General features: G+C 42.6%; 1 protein-coding gene across 3 annotated transcripts in view; it reads right to left on the reverse strand.

Moving 5' to 3' along the window:
• The window catches only part of LOC105422328 (uncharacterized), a 152,288-nt gene that overhangs the window by 63,085 nt on the left and 62,088 nt on the right, over positions 1-27,115 (reverse strand). For all 3 annotated transcript variants that reach the window (XM_025217135.2, XM_089070770.1, XM_011631668.3), the window contains one exon: positions 1,506-4,072. In XM_025217135.2, the coding sequence (XP_025072920.2) occupies positions 1,506-3,335 (1,830 nt within the window). In that variant the 5' untranslated portion in view covers positions 3,336-4,072. The remainder of the gene's footprint in view (positions 1-1,505; positions 4,073-27,115) is intronic.

Raw genomic sequence — 27,115 nt, forward strand, 5'->3', positions numbered from 1 at the left:
GATAACGTTGTTAGATCTCTTCGAGGGAAAATAATGCACAACTTTTGATGGCTGCGGATCGAAGAGAGAACGAAGCGTGCGCGAGACGAGATTTATTTATGGCGCTGCGGCCGTATCTCTCAAACGATATTTTTCGCTTCGCGTTTATTTTCAGATATCATATGCACGCGCGCGCGCGCGCGCGCGCGCGCGCGGAGTTCGCGACAGAAAACCGAAGCTCGTATTTTACAATAACGTTTTCCCGTCGCGCTCGAGAAGCGGATTTATTTATTCAAGTGTCACGGCGATAGTCTTCCTACGACTATAGAATAAAACGGAGGCAAATACGTAAAGCATGTCAATGCGATATCGATTCTTTAAAGTTTTCATTTGAATAAAAGTAGAAAAATACCACCATCGCGTCTTCATAATTCTTGCATTAGCACGAGTCTGCTTAATTTGCGAGTAGATAAGATAAAAAAAAAAGTAATTCTTTAAAGTCTCAGTTCAATTTCAATAGCCATTCTATTTCTATTCTTGACATTTTATCTGATAAAAATGGGAAAAGCGGTCTTTCACATTTTATAACATCAACCGTTCATATTTTTAAAGAATCGCTCTTGCCGCAGGAAACGCCATATTTTTATATTCACATTTAAATTACTCATTTTTATCTGAATAAATTTACCTTGTTAATAATTTAGTTTATTTTTATACTAATATATATTATAATGTAATCTTGAGTCTTTTTCTTTCCTACGATTTCTCAGTACATTCTTTTCCTGATAAGACTTTTTTCGATTCATGCAACGGAACGAGTGTGGTATGTACGCACGTGAATTACGTAGATTCGACGTCGCGGTCCGTTCACGTTCTATGCATATGAACTTATATAATTGATTCCGTGCCGCTCTCATCTCGTCGCGCCGCGAGCGAGTTAGGTGCCTACGAGCGTCACGCGTCGCCGCCGCCGACGAGGCGAAGATACCGATCGCAGAAAGGGCTGCCCGAGTTAGTGGCGGCTAACAAGCTGCCGGAAATCAACGTTACACATCCGATCGGAATGCGTCGCACAGAAGAGAAAGATTCCCCCTGTTTGTATCTTGTTTATAATATGCTTCTACGCGCAACCTCGCGCGGAAAAGGAAATCCGCGAATTTCAATTTAAGGAAAAGGAAAAATTGATCGCGGACAGGTTTCTACATCTTTCTACAAATCATTCTAATAACGGATACTTTATAACAGGTAGTAAAGCTGATATAATGCTACTAATGCGCGATACAAAATATTCCAAATTGAATATAGAAAGTGTGAATTTCTTGCAATTGATGTTATCTCAAATATTCGTTTAAATTCTCTCATTTATTGTCCGAATATTAAAATTTAAAAACTTGTAAAAAATAATTATTTTCCTCAACATCTGAAGAGATTATCTCGTAATTTCATAAGAACGATACTTTCCGTTAATGAATAAGTAAAATCGTCGACATTGCGACGGAATCAATGAATAAATTGAAAGCGCTTACCTTTGGTTCCGTTTTCATTTTCTTTGCAGGTGGTGGACTAGCGGCAGTGTCCATTGCTTCCTCGGCGGGTGTCGTGAGTGGTGGACCCGGCACCGCGGCGACCTTGGTCTGTTCCGGCTTGGCCGCCGCGCCGGCCGCCGTGGCGCTCGCCGGACTCGGCGGCGGACAGGGTGCCGCCGCGCTGGTCGCGGGTGGCCCGGGGCCCTGTGACACGGAGAAACCTGTCCTCGAACTGGGCGGTGGTCCCTGGGTCTGTTGCGGCGCCGTGGCGGCCGGCGTTGGGCCCTGAGACTGCGTCGCACCGCCGGCCGAATTTTGGCCCTGCGGCGCCGGTCGCGCGGTACCGTTCATCTCCGGCTTGGTTTGTTGGGGCGTGTGATTGCTCTGCGGCTTTTCGTGCTTGTCTCGCGCCTTGTCGCGCCGATGGCCGCTCGAGCCGCGTTTCGAACCGGCGGTGGATGAGGGCGCGGCGCCGGTGCCGCCGGCCGATGCCGGCGAGTGGCTAGGCTTCGACTTGTTCGACGAGGACGACTGACCACCGCCGGCCGCGCCGCAATCCGAATTCTGCGAGTTCTGCGCGACCGCGGTCGATGCGGACGTCGAGCCAGCCGTTGAGGACGAGGACGTCGAGGACGCGGCGGTGCCGTTGTTCGAGTCCTGCGAGGAGGCGGTGCCGTTGATCTCGTTCGATTTAACGATCTCGTGCTTGGCCTCGCTGGTCTTTGTGCCGGGCTTCGTGCGCTTGATCTTCATCTTGAGGCCCTTGTCGACGGTGGCCGAATGTTCTACGGCCATCTTGCCGGGATTGCCGGCGTTACCGTGGACGGCGTTTACGCCGCTCACGTTCACGCCCGACGCTTGCTTATTACCGGGACCGGTGACTACAGACGCGGTGCCGTTCGCGTTACTGGCACCGTTCGCGGTGCCGCCGGTACCGTTCGCGTTGCCGCTCCCGTTCCCGGGGCTATTGGAACGCGTCGACGAATTAACGCCGCAGGAGGAAGAAGACGATGACGATGAAGACGATGAGGAGGACGACGACAACGACGACGACGAGGACGACGATGATTGACTGCCGGCGTTCGTACCAGTCGACGGGACGGACGAGGACGAGGAGTTGGAAGAGTTGAGACCGCTCGTTGAGTTCTGTAACTGATGATGATTCGCGTTATTCGGTGCCGATGCTGCCGAGGCAGGCGTAGAAGCCATGCCTGTCCCCGAACTCAATTTCTCGTCCCTCGTCTTCTCAATGTCCGCATCAAGATCGATTATCAGGTCACCTATGCCGATGTCCCATTCGTTGTCGTCGTACTCAAAGTTATTGGTCGCATTCGTCGCGGCCGGATCCAGTTCACCGGCGTTAGCAGCCACTGTGCTTGCTTTATTAAGCTCACGCTGCTGGCCCGACGACGACGACGACGACGACGACGACGACGACGACGACGATGATGACGACGATGACAGGGACGACTTGTCCCGACCTTGATGATGATGATGATGGTGATGATGGTGATGGTGATGGTGATGGTGATGATGACGATGATCACGGTGTTCTCTGCCGACCAGCGCTCTCTCCTGCCTCTTCAACTGACCACCACTCGCGTTGTTGCTACTTAAGCCGTTGTTGTTGTTGTTGTTGTTGTTGTTGTTGTTGTTGTTGCCGCTATTGCTGCCGTTGTTACCGTTGCTGGTATTGCCGTTGCTGCCGTTACCACCGCCGTTACTATTACTATTACTACTACTACTACTAATACCACCACCACCGATGCACGGAGATGGTCCTTTACGGTTTACGTTAGGGAGGCGACCGCCTAGTGGCGTGGTCGCCATGCCCTTGGAAACGTTTCCCCGGCGCCCGCCAGCCTGGTCACCGACTGCCCGCCGTTTCTCACTTTGGATACCAAGTAACAGTAGTGGTAGCGCGCGCGACTACACGCGTTATCATTACCCCGACCACCGCCCGCGAGACGCGCCTCGTCCATCGAACACATCACTCACTCTCTCGCTGCTACTCTCGCTCGACGTAATTCGCGATATATCCGGCCGTATCTCTCTTCTCTGCCACCCCTTTTCTCTCTCTATCTATCTCTATCTATCTCTCTCTCTCTCTCTCTCTCTCTCTCTTTCTCTCTCTTTCTCTCGCTTTCCTCCTGGTTATGGTGTGTACACCTTTATCCACCTTGATTTCGCTTCACCACACTTGCTCCTGTAAATTCTTACTCGCGCAACCCGATATATCTCTCACCACTCTTCACCGACGACACACTGATCCCCCCCCGACACAACACCACGATCACAGCCACTGAGCCCCCCTCCTCTTTGATCACGAACACACCACCCGACACCACTCGTAATTACTTTCAACGTCGTTGGAAATCTCGGCGACCATCCGCGCTCTCGGAATCCTGAGACCCGAGGATGGTGGCTCCTCCAACCTGTCTTCCGCTTGTCGTGACTTAAGCCATGTCCCCTAAAACGATCCTCCCGGTCGGCGTCAGCCTAGCGTGCGGTTCTTCCCTTCGATTTCCCGACGGAACCGCGCCTCGGCTGATCGACGTGCTTCCGATCTGTAACACGTAAGTGATTCCCTTCACGTCGACGTTAAACGTGTAACGATTAATTTACGGTTTAACGGATTAGCGCACGAGATTATCTTGTCGAAGCAGTCACTCTGCAAGTCTGATTAACATCCGCAGGTTTATTCATCATTTCGATTCTATTAATTGAAATTGAAAAAATAAACTCTTGTCTCACATCCTATTTTTATATTTTTCATTCGAATATTAAAATTCTACGAGAGTTTATCCTGAAGAGGAATCTCATTCTGTCATTTCATCGTTGTTTATTACTTTTTTCACTTTGACTCGATGGAAATTTTATGGATGGTTACCGTAAGACGTGGTAATAGATACCAGCGAGAATGTAGCAAGACGAGTACAATCCGCTCCGTTTTCTTTGTAAAACAACGCCGAGATGCGCCTTATACGTCGGCACATTCTTAGCTTGATAGACACGCCGCTCGCCGCTAACACGAGACGCATTCCAGCGGCATAATTATTGTTTTAGAAAGAAGACGAGATGACCGCCGTTATTTCACTGCGCGTGATGACTATCTTGCAATATAAATTACTACACAATCTTATAGATAATCAGTTACGTTGTTGCGTAATATCTTAATTAACTCTTATACAATTCCTCTTATAAACTGGAATTAACTATTAAATATGATATTTTGAGGATGTTATATTTTACGTCGCGCTTATTAAAAGTACCTTTAATGAAATACAATTTAAATTTCTCACTTTTATTATCATATTTAAATTATAATTAAATTTTACTCGGTGAATTTAAAAATGTCAACAACCAAATATTTGCAAAAAGTAAGTAACTAAACTACATATTTAAAAATTATATATATATATATATATATATATATATATTTTGATGATATATATGTTTTAAATAACACAGAGCAGATAAAAAAATTTTCCAAAAATGTACCAAGAATAAAAAGATCCTGCGGAAGAAGTACAGCAAAATTTGTAGATTGAAATAAAATGAACTCCGACAGGAGGAACGTGAGAATCATTTGAGAATCCGACGAACCCCAATTAATTTGGCAGCGCTAATTTGACGTCGCGGTTGCACGAAAGACTACGCGTGTCGCTTTGTAGTCACATTGCTTTCATAAACAATGCTCGATAGCGAATAAGTCTTCAGGGGCACTTGGCCAGCGGCCAATAACCAGCGAAACGTTCGTTCGTTGCTCGTCGGTTCTCTTGGGAGAATCCAAGAACGAGTCGAGAGCCGGCGTAAACCGGGTTGTTAGCTTCGATATAACGACATGTTTAGAGACCCCGCGCTACCCACCCGCTTCCTCCTCCTCCCCCGCCTCTCCTCCTCTCCTCCTTCCGGCTTTCACCCCGAGCGCGCAACGTGGCACAACCTCCTCGTCTCGCCCCCGGGACGTTGCGCGTCTCTCTTTCTCTCTCCATCTTTCTCTTTCTGTTTCGCACCTACAAATTGGTATTCCCATTTAGAGAGGAATTCGTGTCAGGCAACGATTAATTTTACCGGTGGCATTTTGGCCGCGATCCAACCACCCCGCGTCAGTAACGACCGGTACGAGAAAGAGAAACGAGGAGATTTGGACGGGGGGGGGGGGAGGGAGGGAGATATATATCGACGGATCTCCCAATAGAGAGTACAGTAGAATTTATTCCGTGTTCTCTAAAACCGAGTCCTCTCGGAACATCACATCGTGACACACGACTGCGCGCGATTGCGGCGATAGACGCGGGAGATGGACAAAAAAAAAGGACAGCGAGTGACAAAATATTGTATAAAAAAGAAATAATAATTTTAGACAAACGTGATTTATGACTTTCAAGTTTTTTATAAATGTATAAGCTGTTTAAATTCCGTTGCGATATTGATCCACGTTCGTCGTGCGTACGTAAAAGTGGGATGATTAAACAGTGGCCGCGGTTTTTAGCCAGCGGTAGAAGATAAATGATCGGGCAACAGCTCCTCAAAATGAGGAATATTATTAACATAAATTATGACGGGAATGACTTGTCAGACTTTCCTTAATGTAATTCAATGTAATGCTTCGGCGTGCGCACGTCAATTTATGGTTGGCGATCAATTTTACCGCGATCGGCTATCTTTATAATCTGTCTCGTAATTCACTTTTAAATTCAATGTCGCGAGATATAAACGCGAGATACAGAATGGTTTTATATACCGCTTGAAATAAACACGAACGAATAGAAACGGCGAGCGAGACACCCAGGTTGAGGGAAGTAAATAGATGCGAGTCTGGTTGCACGATAGTTTTTCCCCGCTTCACCTTGTTTCTTTCGCGGTTATACACCAGCTAAATGCAAATTGATCGACCGTTATTACCTAATCGACTGCCGCTTCGTATTAATCCATGCGAACGTCGAGTCGATCGACGCGCGGAAAATCGACCTCGACGACAAAGACGTTCCGGACTTTACTATCGCACACACGATGACAGCCGCTCGGCCGTCTGGTTACTTTTATTTTGATTGTTTCCCCTTTAAGGTTGGATAGACGGATAACGCATCTATCGACCGACGCGGGCGTAAATGCATCGCGTGATTATATGCCTCACGTGTAAACGAACTCTAAAGTGAATTCTCGCGGAAATTTAATCGGAAAGTGAACTTCTAAAAAATTTGTATAAAAAAAGATACGTAATTGCGTACATAATATATATATTTTTTTCTATGATTATTATATATATATTTTTTATAATTTATTATATATATCTTTATTTTTAAAAGTATATATATACATACATTGGCTAAATTAAAGATCGAATATTTTATCCGAGATCTAATATAGCCTTCGCTTCGTTAATCCAAATTTATCGAGTGAAATATAATTCGCCATACTTTTCACTTTCAGATTAACCCTTACAGTATGAAAAGGGGACGATATATATTCGAGAGTTAATCGAGAGAAGAAGCGGAAGTCGCGAAATCGCATGATCGCAGCGTAGCCAGGAACTTGCCCCGGTCTTAAGTTACACCGTCCCTGCATTAAGTTACAAGATTAATCGCGCGACTTCGGGGAGTTTTGCGACGAAAATAATATCCGGTGCAATTTATACCGGGTGGGATAAAGACGAATCGTTAAGACGGGGATCGCCGTGGGTATCACGCACGAGAATCCCCGCCCCCCCCCACCCCCTCCGCCGCTGCTCTCGTAACAATTCCACGAATGGAGATTGACGGCATTCCTGGGAGAACAATTGGTAAGCCCGAACTATTCGGTACTGTGGGCGCAGCATTCTGGCGAACCTCGATCGTAATGACGTCAATGAAGTCTACCACCGAGGTCGGCCGGGGGAGAATTTACCTTGTTAACGGAGTTGAGTTAAGCCGCGAATACTTCGATTCAAGACGGATCGCGGGGCTAACGAGTTGCGTTCAGAAAACGAAATCAAGAACAAATCAGTTTTCCATGTAAAATAATACCCCTATTCGAGAAAAGTCGGAGATCTTCGACAAAGAGAAAGAAAATAATTGGGAGAAGGAGCATGGCGAAATAAACGTAAATCTTTATAAAAGGATTCCATGGAAGAGGCAGTGCCTCGTGAAACTGACGGCGCACATTTAAGATATAAGATTTCTCGCAAAAGTAACGCACCGAGTGGGGATTCTATCGGGACATTTTAACAAATTTTGATTTGCGATATTACGCGATAAGCGTATAAAGGTAAACTTCCATACGGACACTTTATTATCTCGAGATTAAACGTAATAAAAAAGATTTCAATTTTATTGCCTTTATAATCGCCATACTCCTAAAGAGGATTTTGATTAACATTTAAATTAGCGGCAAATCCTGTTTAGCGAGCTCGTTATCAAGCTCATCGGGTAAATTCATTCGAACGCGCTGAACTGGCCAGTATTTTTGCGTTCAATTTTTCAGCGGGCGAAATACCGTTTTGCGCGCGGACTAAACCTTAAGAGAACATTAATTACGCTAATCCGTGGAATTAATCAAACGTGTCGGCGAACGCGTTAATAAACGGAAACAAAGACAGGTTTCTTCTCGACGCAGCCAGTTTATTCCCTTTGTTTTGCAGAGCGAGCGTTCTTCTTATTAACATGTAGCACGGCAGTCGGAGCGGAGAGGAAGGGGTCATCGCTTATGCTAACGATGCTGCCTCCACTTCCTCCGAAGTAGGGACCGCGTAACGAGTTTACTTAAACGAGCTGAAGATTAAGATCTCAACTGCGTTTTGTGTTAAATTTATCGTTAATACCCCTATTAAAATACCCACACAGACGCACTCTCTACGTGCATGGCGCGAACTAGCTGAACTCACTTAGACAACGGCAGCCAAGTGCGGCCTCAGACCGATCGATTTGAACGATAAATTATAAAGGCGAGCAGAAGAAAATTAATATCGACGTGGAAATAAGAAAGATCGTTAAAAGTGTGCGATTCGTCGCGACAATAAGAATTTATGAGCCCCTGTCATTTAATTTTATGATACGCGCACACATATCGAATTTCTAGCGAGTTTCTATTATGTAAGATCTTTAAAAGAGTTTACACCTTATTATCTTCTATGATGTCTGATAAGATTTAGAAGACCGATATTTACAACATCGTTTCCCAGTTGATTCCCTTTGCCAAGTGACACGTTGGATCTCGTCGAAGTAGCTTAAACGACAATTCGAATTAATCTGTTATTAGACATCGCGGTAAAAATCGTAAACGGATTGCTCGTTATATCGTTTCCCAAAATGATCGTTTCTTTTCGAATTCGATTTCCCATTTTGCGCAATACCGTCGGAGAATTAATTTTACACATTAAGCTTTGCGTAGATGATTAATGATGTTCCCGAGTAATGGCTCTCCAACGCACACACGTACACACACACACACACACACACACACACACACACAACACAACGTACATACGAATAGTACGGTACTCTATGCTCCCCGAGCCTAGAAACGCATAAATCCGGATTGCATCGAGCAATGTCGAATTGAATTCTAATTACGCCGTGTTAATATTCCATTACACTTGTCCGCGTGTAAATGGCGAGACGCGCAGCGCGCGGAGGGCAGCGGTTGAATAATTGAACGATCACGGAAAGCGGAATGGCGAAAGCCTGTTTCCTTTCTAGACGAGTGCGCCGCGCGATTGTTGCGACCGTTCCACTCTCGTCTCTCTGGAAGCAACGTTGTCTTCGCCGCCGTCATTGCCGGGGCATTATTCTTCGGCATTGAGGTACCGTTCATACCAGAGACTAAGCCGCGCGCAATTGCGCTCCGCGTCTCCCCTGCCTCTCGTGCCAAAGTAACTGACCGATTTGTAAATGTTTGCGCGAGTCAAATTTCACGAAATTCGCGATCAGGAAATAGGGAAAGAAGTATGTAAAAAAATATTTTGTATTTAATGATAATAAAAAATATTATAATAATATAAGAGTAATAGTAATAAGATATTTTATTACAATTCGTATCTTGTCATATTTTACATATTTATACTTAAATATTTATCAATGAGAAATCATTGCAAAAGCAAATTATTCAAATGTATCTTGTGACTTGTTATTGATTACGTTAAGCTAAATTTATAAATTGCGTATATATTCAAAATGCACGCGATAAATATTTTTTTTCTTTTTCTCGAATTCTCGGTTATATTCCGTGACACATCTGATATTCCAGAAAATGAGACGGTAGAGAGAAGTACTCCTCGTGAATTCGATGTGAACGTCACTTAAACGCGCATGCGGCTGCCGCTTACACGCGTGCTCAATCTTCTTTATTACAGCTCCGAGGCTCGCTATTTTCACGTCGCTCATACTCGCTCCCGAGCCGTAATAGCGAGATGTATTCGCCGTCTTATTTTCCCCCTTTTCCGTCTTATTTTATTTTTCACGTGCCTCGACTGTTGTTCGCGCGGCGACTACAAACGCGCGCTGACAACGGAGCCGCATAGAGGCTGGATTTATAACCGTGGAAGAGAACCGAGAGGCAATTAAAGTCCGTTACAATTTGTTACTTCCCGAGAAAACATCGCGTTTCGTAAGACACGTTTGGCTCTGCATATCTGCAGTTTTACAGAAACGAACCAGAAACAGGTCTTCCAGCGGCGGCAGGATTTTCGCATCTGTCAGTGAATTTATGGGGGGGGGGGGGGAAAAAAGAGTAGTGCCGGATATACGTTATATACACGCGCGATATATCGAACGAGCGATATAATCGTTTTCCAGCGGAGTGTAAAGCCGTCAGTAGCTATTTTTTTTACGCGCGCAATTAGCATATCTGTACGTAACATTCACGCGGATGTTTCTGGGAAAGATGACACGCGCGTATATGCAATCGCGTCGATTCGCCGCGGAGAGAAGCCCGCGAACGAGAAGCCGCAAGACGTCGTGGATGTAAACGCTTTTCTGCATAACGAACCGTACACGCGGTGTATTAACGAGCATCGCGGACCGCTCTATTGGCGTTCGGATATTTCCGTCGGAATATAACTGTCAACACGTTCCACGTACGTTCTTCGTAACGAGTTAATGACAACTCCGTGGAAATTGCAAGCTAATCCTCGAAACCGGCTTGCATGTCTCTCTCTCTCTCTCTCTCTCTCTCTCTCTCTCTCTCTCTCTCTCTCTCTTGCGCGCACGTGATTATTCAAGGCTGACAGCCAGGGACAATTTTAACACTTTGTCGAATGTCACACGGATTTCGATTAACTTTGCAAATCACTCGTTGCGGAATTACATGCGTTTATATTTATCGTTTTACCGCAACGAGTCCTCAGATTCGATTACGGCATAAAATATCGCTATTGGAACATACACGAGAAAACGGTTAACAGTATGGATTATAAAGTCTGGGACATCGTTTCTTGATCGACACGACAATCGCCGCAATCATCGTCAATGGATATCGTGGATTTTCATTGATCGTCGAGAATTCCTCTCGCGAGAGGGAGAAGCGCCGACATCTTATTGCACCACACCGGCTTCAATTTTCCTTTCTCTTCTCTATTTTTCGCGTTTCCGCGGTCGCGACACCGATGCATAAACCACCGTCAGAGCTTTCAGGCTTTCATGAAAGCACCTCGAAACAAGGAGCCAGCACGAGCGACGCGCAGCATCCAATGCACAGAATCGCCTTCTCTGTGTCTCTCTCTCTCTCTCTCTCTCTCTCTCTCTCTCTCTCTCTCTCTCTCTCTCTCTCTCTCTCTCTCTTCCTCTCGCTCTCACTTTCTCGCTCACTCGCTCGCTCGCTCGATGCATCGCAATTTTGCAACCCCCGCAGCTACGCGATATACGCGACGTATACACGTTAATGCGGTCGTGACTGCGACCGACTGCAACCGGAACGCAACTCTGCAAAACTGCTTTTCCGCGCGTTATCGAAACGTCCCGGCTTGAATGTTATTCGCAGGCAACTTCCAATTTACTGTCTATGAAGCCCGCATTCACGGCGTTTGTAGACGATCATTATTTTGACGAATAATCACGACATTGTATCCACGGCGTAATTCCAGTGACTTTTCCCTTCGGTGACCGAAACTCTTTCGCATCGTGAAAAGATGATCCCGTATTCTCGATTTAAGAATGAAAATCCAATGAAAATTAAATTTTTAATCGTAACTTCAAGAAATTCTTAATGGGATTTTATTTAAAATGCCAATTGTCAAGACATTTCAAAAACGTTTTAAAGAAATTTTGAAAATAATTTAAGTAAAATCGAGTTTAAATAAATTACAACACTTTTATAAAACGGAAAAATTATTTAAATATTTCCCAACTTTAAATCTCGCTTTCAAAACTAAAAAAAAAAAAAAATTGATTCAAATATTAAGTGTGCTTTAACAGTTGATTTTCGATAACTCTATCGTTCGTCTCAAAGGGAGTCACACAAAATCGCATTTGTGAGCTTCACGTATAGACAAGTGTGACAGACAATATAATACTCTTTCACGAAAGAATTCGCTGCGAATTGACGTCGCGTCGATGTCGACGCGAGGGTAAAGAGTTCTCATCGTCACGACAGCAGAGAGAGAGAGAGAGAGAAAGAGAAAAAGAGAGAGGGATGGGGGAGAAGTTCCCGGAGTACTCGAGGAACTTCAATCGCAAACTCATTAGAGGTCCTCGAGAGAGCGCGAGCCGTGGAGGAGTTCATTGCGAGCGACGAGATGAGAGGCCGGACCGGGGTCGGAAAGTAGTTCGCCGAACAAACAGATTAGCCGGTTCCGCGTTCGCGGCTATCACAATGCGAGCGGTTCCTCCATCCACGTATAGCTTCTTAGGGTCTCGACCCGATTCTCGAGAAAGAGAAAACCCGGAGGGAAAAAGGAAAAAAATCGGTTACCTGGCAACGCGCGGACGATTCCGTTAATCCTGTACAGATCAACTGTGATGTTAAAATAACACATACATACACACACACGGACTCTGGAAGTACATCCGATATTTCCTTCGCGCCGTATTGGAGAGAGTGGTGTACGAGAGGTCGTTAAAAGTTTTCGGCTTGTTCATAGTTATACGGCGTCGAAAACCGCGGAGTGACTGCCGGCGGAGCGAAGTTGATTAGTCGCCGCCGTTCGATCGATCGATCGCGGGGGAAAGAGAAAATTGTTCAACTATAACGTTTTGCCCATCTTTATTGTATGCCATATCGTTGACAATATTAATTACATATAAGCCGGTGATGATAATAAAATAAAGAAATGCGTCCGATATTATTATTTTATGACGAGATGATTTTCGACAATTTGTCTATACGTAGAATTATACATTTACATATTTAACTCTGTTATATAAATTATTTTCGAAATAACATGAAAATTAATATACATTTCTCGTTTTGCTCATAGAAACATCACTACACGTTCTTGACTCTCCAGTTGTTGTACGCGTTGTTCTTATGTTTCAAACGCGAACGCGAGAGAGGAGGTTTGTAATGAAATTTGCTTAACAAAGCATATCTCCGGTTGGTTGAAGGATGCTTGTTCGTTGGAACGCGCTGTTATGAATCCAGGTGTTTTAACATATCGTGGAAATATTATTCCCATTCTCGCGTGGAGAATCGCTCAATCGTATTCCCTAATTATCGATAGCTGCGGAAAAGCTCCGGAAAAGCTGAGATCAGAGAGAGGAAGTAAAGGAAGGGAGAAGGACGGTAGAGGCTAGCCTTCCAAGAAGGTGGCCATTATCTACTTCGGTGGGCACTATAAGCAGGTAAACTTGTTTCTCCCGACTCGTGGGACGAGCAAGTGGAAGCTTTCCGTGGTAGGTCGACTCGATACCTCGATAGCGGATTGGCTCGTGCCAAGTGCTACATCGGGAATTACCACTTGACTGAGCTGGTCAAAGCTTTCTCGTGTACAGCGCGAGAAAATTAAACCTAACTGGAAAATTGCACGAAACGAGTAAAATACCTAAAATCTTACATAAATTGCGATTGTACAACATGGAATTTCCGCGTGATGTATAACGATAAAGAGAACTCCTCTCCGATGTGATAACAATTTGAAATAATTTCATCATCATTACTAAATTACTTATTTAATATTTCCGCCACTTTAAGATTCGTCCTTTGGGCATTTCTTAGAAGAAACAGGCGCTAGGCCACAATTACGCGAGATCTCTCAATTAAAAACATACGTGACACAATTTCGTTATATCGGTCGCGTATGTGTCGAGAGTCAGTCCTGCGTCTCTTTGAATAAAGATGCGAAGAGAAAAACGAAAAAGGATAAGGCGAGGCCTCGCCGCGCCGCAAACGGACCACTCGACGTATGTTAACAACGTAGGAGCATCGGGTACAGAGATCCGATTGCAGTGCGGAACAGGCGACGGCAATCTGATGCGAGGCCAAACCGCGTCCGCTGCCAATACGCGTCACGGCTGAAGTGAAAATATTATTGGAAATCGCTTACGCGTTTTCAGCGCGTTCCGAGCGGTTGCGCGCGCTTGCGTAACGCGCAAACATTTTTTCACGCGGCGCGCATAATGACATTCTTTGATTTCCCTCGCGATTCAGTTATAGCCCGTAAGTTTGCTGAATGGACCATTATATTCCTCAACTGAAAACGACTCGACTTGCGGCTTACGTAACGTACGCGATCATCCTCGTACGCCTCGTACGATGATGGTGCAACGTATAGCGGCGATTCTGATCGTTCAATTTGACGATCGCTCCTAAGCGATCTCGGACATTTCGCTGCGATTTAAGATTAAAAGCGAGCGCGCTCGCGGTTAAAAAAATTATCTCCTTAGTTATGTAACGCACACACACACACACATGGTCGGTCTTCTGCGCAACAAAAAGTACACGTTAAACACTTTTATTTATTATGACTGTTAAGTGATTTTTTTTTATGTGATTTTTATAACACACATACACACGCATATCAGTCGTCTGCGCAATAAAAGGATACAGATTAAACATTTTTTATTTATATAATCCAATTATGATCGTTAAGTTTTTACGTGAGTTTTTACGTGATATCCCGCAAATAAAAAACGAGGCATATTCGATGCAGAATTGAGAATTTATTATTCTCGAGGTGGACGTATATTCTTATGTAAGGTGTGATTATTCCCTTGTACGATACATATAATAAAGTTATTTGATTTCTCCAATTTGGTTATAGCTCCTAAGTTTACAGAACCGTTCGCTATATTATAAAACTGTGCGGGCGGACTCGATGTAGTTATTATTTGCGGCACGCACGTATGCTTATGTAATGCGTGCTCATTTTTCTTTTGCGGTGCACTATAAAACTGTATTATTAATATCCTTGGTTTTCTCCGATTCAATTATAGCTCTTAAATTTTTGAACGTTCTATCACAAACCAAAGTTGAGAATCGGCTAATTTGATGTAATTAGAGCGTTATTGTCTGCAACACAAGCATTAAAGAAAGGATTTACGCCTGGGAAATTTAAGCCTACTAGAAATAAATTGCACTTAAATATTAAATTCAGATGTATAATTCTGTGTTACCGATTTCTTGCGTACACTTTGTCATTCAGCGTACGTTATATCATTTTATGCGGCGCGTAATATTAACGTTGATCGAGAACGTCGTAACACATATTTTTACAATTTATGTCGCAGTCATTATACAGCGCTGAATATACGATTGGTTCCCGACAGCGCGTGTTCACGCGCGGAAGATTTTGTCTTCAAGCATATGTCTCTGCGAGCGGACGACCGTGCCAAGTCCCGTCCCGTTCTCGTTTGACAGCAGCTGTTCGAGCATCTTACGAGCATTCTAAAATATGTGCTTGACCAGTACCGTCGTTAACCGTGGGAACTATCACGCGCTCGTGCGAGACGTAAATGCGCACTCATCGAACATCGACGACCGAGCGATTCTAAAATTCAACATTGTTACGCCATTGCGCATGAAGAAATTTCATTTCCACTTCATTCTACGAAAGCGTTTCCTGCAATTTGAAATTTTATAAAATTTTTGCAAAAAGAAACAGCTTCCGGCAATCGATCGTTGTTCGTGGAAACGCCACATTTCGAAAAAGTTACGCTCGAAATGGTTTACCTGCGTAACGCGCTAGTTATTTCGGAAGGCTCTGCACAATAAGTTTCAGATTTTTCAAATTTGGCTGTTTTCGGATGCGGACAAGGCAATATCTTTTCCCGCGCGATAAATCTGGCAGGCAGCCGTATCTCGACAGCGCGTGCGAAACCATTCGCTCTGTAACGATATGTATTACAATGCTTAAATTTATCTCGGGGATCGAAGCCAATCAGCGCGGCGCGAAACGTAACAGTGTCGATCGCTTGCAGATTGTAACCACAGGCAGCAATATTCGCGGTCAATTCTCGGCGGCGCCAATTCTGCGAATGCGTTCCCAACGAAGGCCATTTCTCGTATCAGCAATTTATAAAAGCCGATCAAACTTGTTTTCCGATAGACGAAACCTTCTCCCATACTATTTTCACAATTTTTGCTCGCGATCAATACAGTATTTTAGTATCACAATGCAGATATCTATGTACAAATATTAAAAAATAAACTTTAAAAAAAAGAAACGATTCAAGAAAATATCAAAATTTAATATTTTCCTCTTTATATCATACACATGTATGTATGAAAAAAAAAAAAAAAAAGAAAAATAAATCGTACACTCGGAATCAAGTTTTTAATAGATATAAAAAGATTGGGACGGTGCACAAAGCGCAGCAGTAAAGGTCAAAACTTGCCGTCTCTCGATCGACGAGATTCCGATCAGATTGCTCGAATACAGGAAACCGTTCTTTTCGATGCGAGTCACGATCGATAGAATCGAACCAAACTCGACACAGTAGTGGCATGGAGCCAAGCGAGCGCATACAGATGAACGGGGCATTATCCTTGATCGCCCGCTTGCCGTACAACGAACGAAAACGTGCGCTTCTTTCGCCCTATTTAGCCTTTAAATTCCCGAGCGATTTTCGTTACCGTTACTCAGTGCAGGTAGCCGCTCGTTAAACGCGATTCCGTCGTTACGCAAGGAATCAGGCGAACGCTACTTCTGCCTCGATCAGATTACGGATCAAAGTTCCCTCGCATTCGTATAAATAATTATTCCGGCGTTGTTTCGCGATCGAATTTTCCGATTGGCATTTGAGAAATTAAAATCAACCTTCTTACGCGCCACGCGCGCGATCGTTTATTCTTCCGCACACGTGGACTTTGTAAATAGAGAAATCTATTATTACGCGTACAACAGTTATTTCCCGGGAACAACAGTTCCGACGGAATGCATCTATGATTGCCCATAAAAATTGGATTTTTTCCGCGTGTCCGCTTGCATGCGCAAACACGTGTGACTCGCGCATTGCCGACGAGTGCATAAATATTTATTCGCGTGACGCAGAAACGGGTTCGCGCATTCGAGCGAGCAGCGCCGACGAGATGTTTCGAATCGCGATACGAAATTCCGCTGAAATTTCGCGGTCGGCCACGCGCGCGGCGTACAGCTCGCATGATCCGCACAAACAGCCACGTGTGTGTGTGTGTGTGTGTGTGTGTGTGTGTATTTTATGGTCGCATGGAGAAAGACGTGAGAAATTTGAGAGCGACACGAAAGCGCGGATCGACGATAATGACAAGGCTGCGCGTCCCATCCCGTCTGGATCGTCCTCTGCCAGCGTCACGAAATGTGCTCGTTTAACCGCCACCAAACTTGGCAGCCTGTCCGCAACGATGTACTCGTGGTGTTCGCGTATACGGGTGCAACACAAAGATATACACGCGCGCTTTCAACTAACGCGACAGATTTATGTCGCCGCGAAATGTATCAGGGACAATTTAGCTTAATGGAGCGGAGCGCTTCTTGCACCAATTCCTTTATCATATATTTTATACAGAAAAATATATTACGGATATTTTCATTGGTTGGTCGCAAGAATACTGATTCTCGCTTGAATCAATATTGATGTTACGTAAGATAATAACACTATAATATATATTGTCGATTTCCGTATCTTTCAAACAAAAGTAAAATAAAGACAAATAAAAGTAATATATAATAATTGTAATATTGGAACGATTTTTTACACAGGAAAAATTAGTCTTAATCAAGACGAATATTCTCATATAAATAAGAATATTATAATCTTAAAAATTCTAGTTTTGATTGAATTTATTAATATAAATATTTATTAATGCAAATATTGCTTTCGCTCAACTCGAAACTAAAAATCTGCATGAAGATTATAATACATCAAATTTAAGCAAATTAAAACTAAAATTTTTCTAAAAATATTATATTCTTCCTCATATATGTGAAAATATAGTTTTGATTAAGATTAATTTTTTTCTGTGTAAATAACAATATTATTATTGTCATATCATTAATTTTATTTGTCATTCAATATTTGTTATTTCCTACAATAAGGATATTATAAAAAGTCTCAATGGTGAAAATAAATAATCATAAGAGATACGGAAGTCGACAATATATTTTACTAATATTGTCTTAGATAATAACATTAATATTGCAAGATTACGAGAATTAGCATTCTTGCAATAATCGATGAAAATATCTGTAAAATATTTACTCCAGCAAATTAAAAAAATAAAAATATGCGAATTAAAGATTATATCGTCAACATGGTTGGCATTAATCTTTCTGAGTTATCGATAAAAAAAAGTTGTCGTTGTTCAACAGCCTTCAATAAATCCAAGTTACGCAAGGTGGAGTTGTAGTCGTCGCTTAAATGGACTCAAGGAGCAACGATCAATGATTTCATGCGATCGAAGATTCCAAAAATGGAGATACCGTTACGCACAACCTCTGATAGATCATGCAATAGTGTTACAAGTCTTGATCTTTCAATATATTCGCACTTATATTTACATACCCATTAACGATAACCCCGTTTTATCAAGAGATAACGCAATCGTATATCTCGGCTTTTATTGAAGATACTATGTACTAACGCTTAATTTGTTTTCCGATTTCACTTCGAACTTCATTCAAAAACACTCGCGCTTCGTTGTTTCAAATTTTTCTTGGAACGTGTTATTTATCAAGCGAAGAAGCGACTATGATAATAAGCTGGAAGAGTGGTGTGTAAATACGTTTTTACAAATCTCATGAATTTAAAAATGCATCTTAGATGGGAAATTACAAGTCCAGATGGTAAACAGACGAAGACGTGTATCCGAGAGCGTACATTGCCAAGTTTAGAGAGTCAACATAGATACACATGTATCCAGTCAGACCCGCTCTAATCGGCTTGTAAGCACGACTTTTTTTCACCATGATACAGCACGGCCGCAAAATCAATGACATTTTTGCCGCGTCGAATAAAATCTGGGGTTTTTATCGTGGCAAACGAAAATAAATACGTGACGTTGTAATTACGTTGTTTTATAGCTCGCTCGCGGAAGGGCACTTTTTTTACGGAAATTGCGCGACGAGATGTAGGTTTCTCCCGGACGCAAATTTCTAAAACCGTATAAGCTACCGCGAGTGTCACCGATAATTATACCAGCCATCTAGAATTGTAAGAAAAAGCTAATTAAAAAAATTTACCTCTCGCAGGTAGTTTTTTTACTGATAAATATATTACTCGATTCAATGCAGTACGCTCGTCCGAGGAGTAAAAAAAGAAACTCGAATGACGTAAATAAAATATTTCTTCAAAGCGTAGAGTTCGATATCTCGAGCAGTCTTGACAAATAATTTTCTGGTTTTCTATTCCTAACAAGTTTAAATCGCGTCGTCTAAACTGGCAAGCGTGATGTCGTTGAACTATTAGTAAACGCGTGCCAACGATACTATAATTATAATAATTGCACGATATTTTCATCTCTCTTTCTCTCGAATTGCCTACGCATTTGCGGGTAAATAGAATCCAAAGATAATCTTTTCAATAAATTGTACCGAGAAACTTTACTATTTATATTGATATATCGTATTAAATAAAAATATAATATATGTACAATAAATATAATAAATGTATATATATATATATATATATCATAATTAATAATTATAAATATCAATTCTGTCCATGTCTTTATGAAAAACCTTTTTTGCTCAATGTAATTTATACAATGTTTTTTACAATTGCTAACACACTTTTAAAATTGCCTAAAAGTACTATACACAGCTTGTAAAGTTGGAATATGTTAACTCGATTACTGTGCAGGCTGGTAACGACAAAAGCACAAGTTATTTTATTAGCATTTTAAAACGCATAACTCTTTTTGCTTGCTATTAGAATACTATCAAGTGCAGCTAATAAAAAAAAAAAAAAAAAATACATCGTGCAAACTACTACTTTTGGTCGAGTTTTTTTTTTTCCTAAAGTAAAACTCGATAATATTTCGCCAAGATTTTTTTAACAAGATAATACGATAATATTATGCCAAAATTCCGGCGTGAATAGCTGGCAGCTCCGCGCGGTGCAGCGATTATAAAAACGAGACGCAGAACGGCGAACGAACGAGACGCGGAGCGGCGGTATGAAAATCGCGGCAAAACCAGCTCTGCCCTCGGTCGAGCGGGCGAACCTCTTCCCCGACTGAACGAACGAACGAACGACCTAATCGAATGAGTCAGTGTGAATTCCGGCCGACTAACTTCTTGGTACTGTGCGCAAGGTGCAGCGAAAAAGCGGATCGAAGCTCGACAGGCGGCCGAGCCAGGAATTCCAGCGGCGTTTGATCGCGAAAAATGCGAAGGCAAGCTTTTCAAGAAGCGTCCCCGTGTACCCCTCGGGGCGGAACTTGCCTAAGGCGTTGCTCACACCGCCGCCGGCGGACCGAAATAGACGCGCTCGAATCGAAGAGGAATAACACGGTTTTCAAATATTTGCATCCGAAGATTGACATTATGCAGAACTCGCGAATGCCATTACCCGTCGACGCTGAGATGTTTTCGAGAGGAAAACGTCTTCATTATTCGCTGTGAATGTAATTACCTCGAGATGTCTCATTGCGAGATATCCTCATTGAAATAATTAATACGCGAAGAGAATACGCAAACAACAAACAAAAAAAAAAAAAGAAAAACAATATTCTCGTTTTTGTTCGAGTGGTTCGAGAGTCACGGACGATTCTACTTCTCGTGATAAAACTTGTGTTGGAAATTCTGCGGCTGTTCCCCGTTGTCCGCTTGATGAAACACACCGCTTCTGCGATATAAAACTTTCGCAGATCGGACACAGGTCGGTTTTTCGGGCGGGATAAATCTATGAACGTTGTACGGACGAGGCGATTCGATAGAAAGACGAATGGGACTTAAGTGAAGAGTAGCCTCGCTGCCGGATAATGGCCAGAGATTCTCAATTCCCGTCTTGCAGTCGTTGCCGTTCCGCTCTTAGCACTCAGTCATGCAGTATGCGCACGCACGCGCACGCATACGCACACACACACACACACACACACACACACACATACACACGCGCGCGCGCTATGCATATACATGTGCATGTGTTCACGTATGTACTATATATTTCATCGGCAACTCGCTATCTCGTCCTAACTTATTATCTCACGTTATATCGCCTCGCCGGCTCTGTCTTTCAAATCCCTCTCTCTCTCTCGCTCTCTCTCTCTCTCTCTCTCTCTCTCTCTCTCTCTCTCTCTCTCTCTCTCTCTCTCTCATCCTCCCTCTTCAAGACCCATTCTTACTCAGCACAGAATGAGCCACTAAGAGGTTCTCATTCATCCGGGAAATGTCCGAGGTTTCTCACGAGCGTTCGTGCGCGACGAATTCTCGTCAACCTAAATGTTTCTTATCGCAAACTATAAGATTAAAAAGACAAAGTAAAGATAAATCTGCACGGCCTGGATTTCTAATCTTGTTTCCTTTTGTTTCTAATTCTTCTTTATATTCACTTAAGTTAAATAATGTATACAGTCTCTTAAAAAAAAAAATTAATATTTCTCTCGTCCTGATGCCTACTAGAATTAAAATCGATACCACGCTGTATATTTTTGTTGCAGCAATTAATAATCATTATTTTAATTAGAATTTCAATTAAACTCAAAATTACACTTTGGCAACGTGTCTGTTTTCATTTTTTTTATTTAATTAATATGGAATATTAATATTAATAATTTAATATTAATTATATCTAGGTAGAATCATTTCTATACGTTATATCTTTCACGATAATTTCACTGGACGACAATAACGAGCTATTAATTACAAATATCTAGCCGAACGCATACAAGCGCGAACAATCATCGGAATTATCGGCAGTTATAAGGTCGTAACCTGGTTTTACGCTTGTTACGACATGTTAATTAGGAAAACCGAAAGCGGCGCGAGTTCGCCGCCAATTGAGAACCCCCGAGCCCCCTCCCCCTCCCCTCTCTATCCCCCCTCATCCACCGATGGCGACCGCGAACCGATATAATTAGCGTGTTTAACTCTGATTTATAATGACGCTGGAAACGCCTACTGTCCATGAGCCGTATCAAGCATAGAATCCATCGCATGTATACAGGGTGTCCCAAACATCGCGCATTCCATTGTCACCACATGGAATAACTTGTCGGCAGAGAGGCAGAGAGAGAGAGAGAGAGAGAGAGAGAGAGAGAGAGAGAGAGAGAGAGAGACAGAGAGAGAGAGAGAGAGAGAGAGAGAGAGAGACATTTCTGAATAAAAATTAAAAATAATCCGCTCAAAGCGGCCACACGTGTGTATCTCGGAATAATTAAACAATAAGATATATTCCAAGGGACAATATGGTTTCCCCATTGCATTTTCACTAAGGAGGATTAAATGCGGAATATTCTTCGAGAGAGGACGTACGGCCGAGAGAGGAAGCGAGAAGCGGGATATCCTGTGTACAAACAACGCGTCTAATTTATAATTATCGCTTCCAATTACGGGGATAAGCGGACGTGTACATACACAGGTTTTCTCGCACACGCGTGTATGCGCACCTGGTCCGTTCGCACGCCTGGCGTATCGCTCCTCTCTCGAAAGTCTCGCGCAAATAGTTACCCAACTAATCGCCCTACTTCGAGACCCACCCGTTATAGTGCCGCGTGACACTATGTTCGAGCAGATGGACGCAATTATGTCGCTCGTGAGCACGGCCACTTTGCTAATTTTAGCACGAAACAATCATCCCATCGATTTTCTCTTATTACGCGTATCGATTTATAGATATCGAGCTCCCCGAGATTATCGTTTTACATTTCGCATTTCTCTCTGTATCGCGAGAGTATTCGATGTAGAAGGTTCATTAACAGAGCCTCCTCGCGTATCGAGAAAAAAAAAATTTCAATGATATTTTAGTTCTTTTTTTTTCTTTTTTTTTCTGCTCGTTGTATTCAATTGATTTAACCTGAATTTTAAATGAGATGCGGTAAATACATATCAAATGAGAAAACATTAAACATTGAATACTTAATAAGACGCATTTATCATTCATAAGCAATATCGCGAATCATATCTCAAGTGATATTCCCGTGATTAAGGCCCCTTTAACACGTCGTGCCTTCCGACTTTCCACAACACGACGATCATTACGAAGCGAAAGTGAACATAGAAGTCTTAACAAAGTACAGTTAGGCTCTATTCCAAGAAGCAGTCTTACGCTTGAGAAGATTGAAATATAATCTGCCTGCGACGTTATTTAAAAACAACATTTGCACATACAAATTCTTCGATATCGACGTTTCATTTGTTAAAATTCTTAAATATTCATTAAAATAGTGTTTTAAAAAAAATACCATTATTTTAATTACGTATTAATTAAAAACTATTCAATATTCAACATTTTTTTTTTCAAGCTCGACTATCGAGAGAATATCGAAAATATATCGTGAAGTCCTATACGTGTCACAATTTGCAAAATCTCCAGGTAAAGGGAGAAGCTTTCCATTCGAGATGAAATGAAGTGACGAAGCGCATGACAACTAATCACTCGAGTCGTCTAAAACGATCTTTGTGATAACCAGTTGATTACTGGACACGCAAGATGCGGGCGTGCGATGATAATGGCGTCTTCTTTTTTTACTGTCACAGGTCCATGCGGGAGAGCGACGACCGCAGAAGACTTCACTTCAATGGCTATGCCTTTCCCTCTTGTCTCTCCTCTCTGTCTTTCTCCCCGTTCCCTTTCTTCCCGTCTCTCTCTCTTCCCCTCGCATTCAACTATTCGCTTCAAGCACTTGACTTCTTAATACGACAGTTGAAAGTCTCCCAACTCGTCGGCGATTTACGAGCTGTTCGTAATTTATCGTCTCTCCCACTCTCTCGAATAGCCCGAGAACGCCTGGCTATTTACCTAATTGTGATCGTAACGCGGAAACAAATCGGCGGACTGACAAAGTCGTCGGCGATCTCTGCCCTGCCCCTCCCTTCTCTCTCTCTCTCTCTCTCTCTTATTCGCTCGTCTCGCTCGCTCGCTCGTTCGCTCACTCTTTCTCTCCGAACATTATTTCACCCGTTACAAATTGCCGAGCGACACCGCGCAATTAGCGCGGACGAATAAACAAATTGAGCCCGCGTGCCCGCGATTACGTGCGAGCGAGCACGAGTCGTTTTACAAGCCTAATTGTCGCTATTAGCTTTTTGCCTTCCTTACGCCGGGATTAACGGAGTTACGTCGATGATCGTTTAACGGCGCCACGTTCCATCTCATTAAAGCCGCGCTCCGCGCTTCTCCACTGTATTTCACTTAAAAGTGTCTTTCAAACCGGCGCGCGAAATACCATCGAAGGAAAGTTTGTTGAAAGAGCCAATTTCACATCGCACAAAGGATTTAAAATCTCGGTGTATTTATATTGGTTATAGGTTTAAAACGCGTGCAAAAACCCTTCTCCGTCGCGTTATTTAGCGTTAAGTAACGAGCGAAGTCTAGTCTCGCATATACCCGTGCGCACGCGCGATTCCGTAATTATATTATACGGCACAAAATTAGTGGTTACATCGTCGAGCTTTAATGACAACAAAAAGAAGAAGAATTTATTATTAATTTGACAATTACTATCATCATTACTCGCGATGGTTACGTGCGAAAGTACACGCTAATAACCTGTCCGTAATTCCGGCTGGGACACAAGCCGCTACCGTGCCGCCGGCTGGCTGGCTGATAGAGGTAGATATATGAAAGGAGATTGAGAGAAGAGATTGATGGAACGATTCGATCGGGCTTCCATAATCGTTCGATACGAATGCCATAATGGATAAGCCGAGCGTGGTACGTGGTGGAGATATTAACGAGGAATCTAAATGCTCTTGTGGAAGTGGTTCTTCTCTCTACCTGCGAGAGAAGGAAGAGAGAGAGAGAGAGAGAGAGAGAGAGAGAGAGAGAGAGAAGGAAGGAGGGAGATCCCAACCATTAAGAGATAGAGGAGAGTCTATTCTAGCCTAATTGTCCGTAACTACCATCCAAAGGATGCACGAAACGATAATGGTATAAGATAATTGATTTCAGTGATCCAAACTTGAAGGCTCTATCTGTATATAACATCTAAATCAACACAGATATCCACATGTAAATACAGCCCGGTCTACGACTGAGAGATTTGAATTTCCAAACACGGTAATCTGAAAGATATATCTCGAAAGGCACAAGTATACTTAATTTCCTGAAGTGTATTTAAAATAAATATCTCTCGTCGCGTCATATCTTCAACGTGTTTTGAATCTTCGCCTTACCTTCAACGTACGTTTCACTCAAGTTATTATTTATTACTTATAATTTATTATTTATTCATTATTTATTCACATATATAATTTACTCGTTCAATAAATAACTTCATTCGAGTCTCCTCCAGATGAAAAAGCCATTTTTTTCGATTGCAAATTAGTTATACGTTTCGTGTCGACGTGGTTCTCAAGCGCGAGAAAAACTTTTCACGTCGCGGTGTTATCGTCGGCGTCGCTATCGTAAAATCAACATAAATTTATGCGACGTTATTATTATAAACGCGTCGATGTCACGATTCGCGACAGTCCAATCCAACGATCGCGGACTCGAACGCGAAAGCAAGGCCTGACAAGTGTGATCGCGACACACTTTATGCAACGACCGAGAAATTCGATAAGCCTCCTTCCTCCCCTCCCCCTCCCCCTCCTCCCCTCTCCACCGCATCCTCGGCATTTCAACCGCACTCGCTAGAGACGAATAAAGCTGACGCTGATTTACATTTTTTCGGGAATATTAGCCCTTTATCCGCGCGTATCACGCTCGACTGACGTAAACAGTCTCGTGTAACGTTGAAATATATCGTGCATAATCGAGCGTGAGCGTGCAGGTGGAAGATAATATACCCGCTGATATACGTAGTATATAAACATTCGCTCTAATACGGCAGGGCACTTTTTTAATGGAAGAATGTTTTACACGTTTTTAACAAAGAATTAATTATAAATAAAGTTGCACAAAGTTATTCTTTGAATAAAAACTTCACTTTAAAAACGAGAGGGGGGGGAGAGAGAGAGAGAGAGAGAGAGAGAGAGAGAGAGAGAGAGAGAAGGGCAGGACGTTATAATTATCCGAATATTATTTACTTATAAAATGTTATGCAGTAGTCACACATGAACGTAACCGCGTGCGTTCCGCGTGATATAAACTTAGCAATTTAGCTCTCCCGTTAAATATAGACGGTCAACGATCGAATCCCTCTAGCGCATGTCCGCGTTAACGATTTAATTAATAATAAAATACTGTATAAATATTTACTCTCATTATGGCAGAACTCAATGACTCAAAGCGCGCTCTGCCGCGCTCTCTCAGTCGCGCCCTCATTAAATTTTCGCAATAAAAAGCGCGTCGTTAACATCGAATCCCTCATTTCGGAGTGCAAGTAACCGCGATCCGAAAAACATCACGTTTTAATTAGTATTATTACTCGCAATGGTATTAAAGACTTGGCTAAAAACACTCGTGTAGTTGGTATTTATTCGAGTATAATTTTTAATACACGTTCGTTAATTCATTACCAACACAATTTCCAGGATTAGCAGTGCGCTTGATTAAATCAGTGCGTCGCTTTACGCGGAACGTTAAATTGCGACTGATAAAAAAGCGAAAGGGGCGGTTTAATTAAGACCGGTCGATAAATCACGTCGCGGTCTACAAATATAAACATTGTGCATAAGTTAAAGCGTATATTGCGTAATTCGATCTCTCTCTTTCTCTCTCGCGCGCGTGCGCGCGCGCAACGCGTCCACGTCAAGAGAGATAATAAAAGCCGTAAGCGCGATACGATCTCGTATTTTCGACAAAGTCGATTCACGATCAATCATCGACTTTTAAGTCTCGCCGATAAATCGCGCGCGTATCGTTCACAAGTGTTGAACATTACGAGTACGAAACGTCGACCGAAATGTGTCAGATTAAAATAACCACGTTCAATTATAGAGAACATGATGAATTAACTACTGGCGTTAGTTTCACCAATAAGCCAAATCCATTGTTAACTTTCATCTAATTATATAGATAGCTTTTCTCTGTAGACTAAAAAAAAGAACGTTAAATCGAACGATAATTTAAAAAAAACTTAAAGATTTAAAATTTTTAAATCTTTAATTTTAATTTAACTTTTAAAGATTTAAAAGACTTAAAGATTTAAAGAAAAAAAGCAAAGAGATATTATTA

The sequence above is a fragment of the Pogonomyrmex barbatus genome, unplaced genomic scaffold (assembly GCF_055798465.1).
Source record: "Pogonomyrmex barbatus isolate J1 unplaced genomic scaffold, ASM5579846v1 scaffold11, whole genome shotgun sequence".
In the NCBI taxonomy this organism is placed as follows: Eukaryota; Metazoa; Arthropoda; class Insecta; order Hymenoptera; family Formicidae; genus Pogonomyrmex; species Pogonomyrmex barbatus.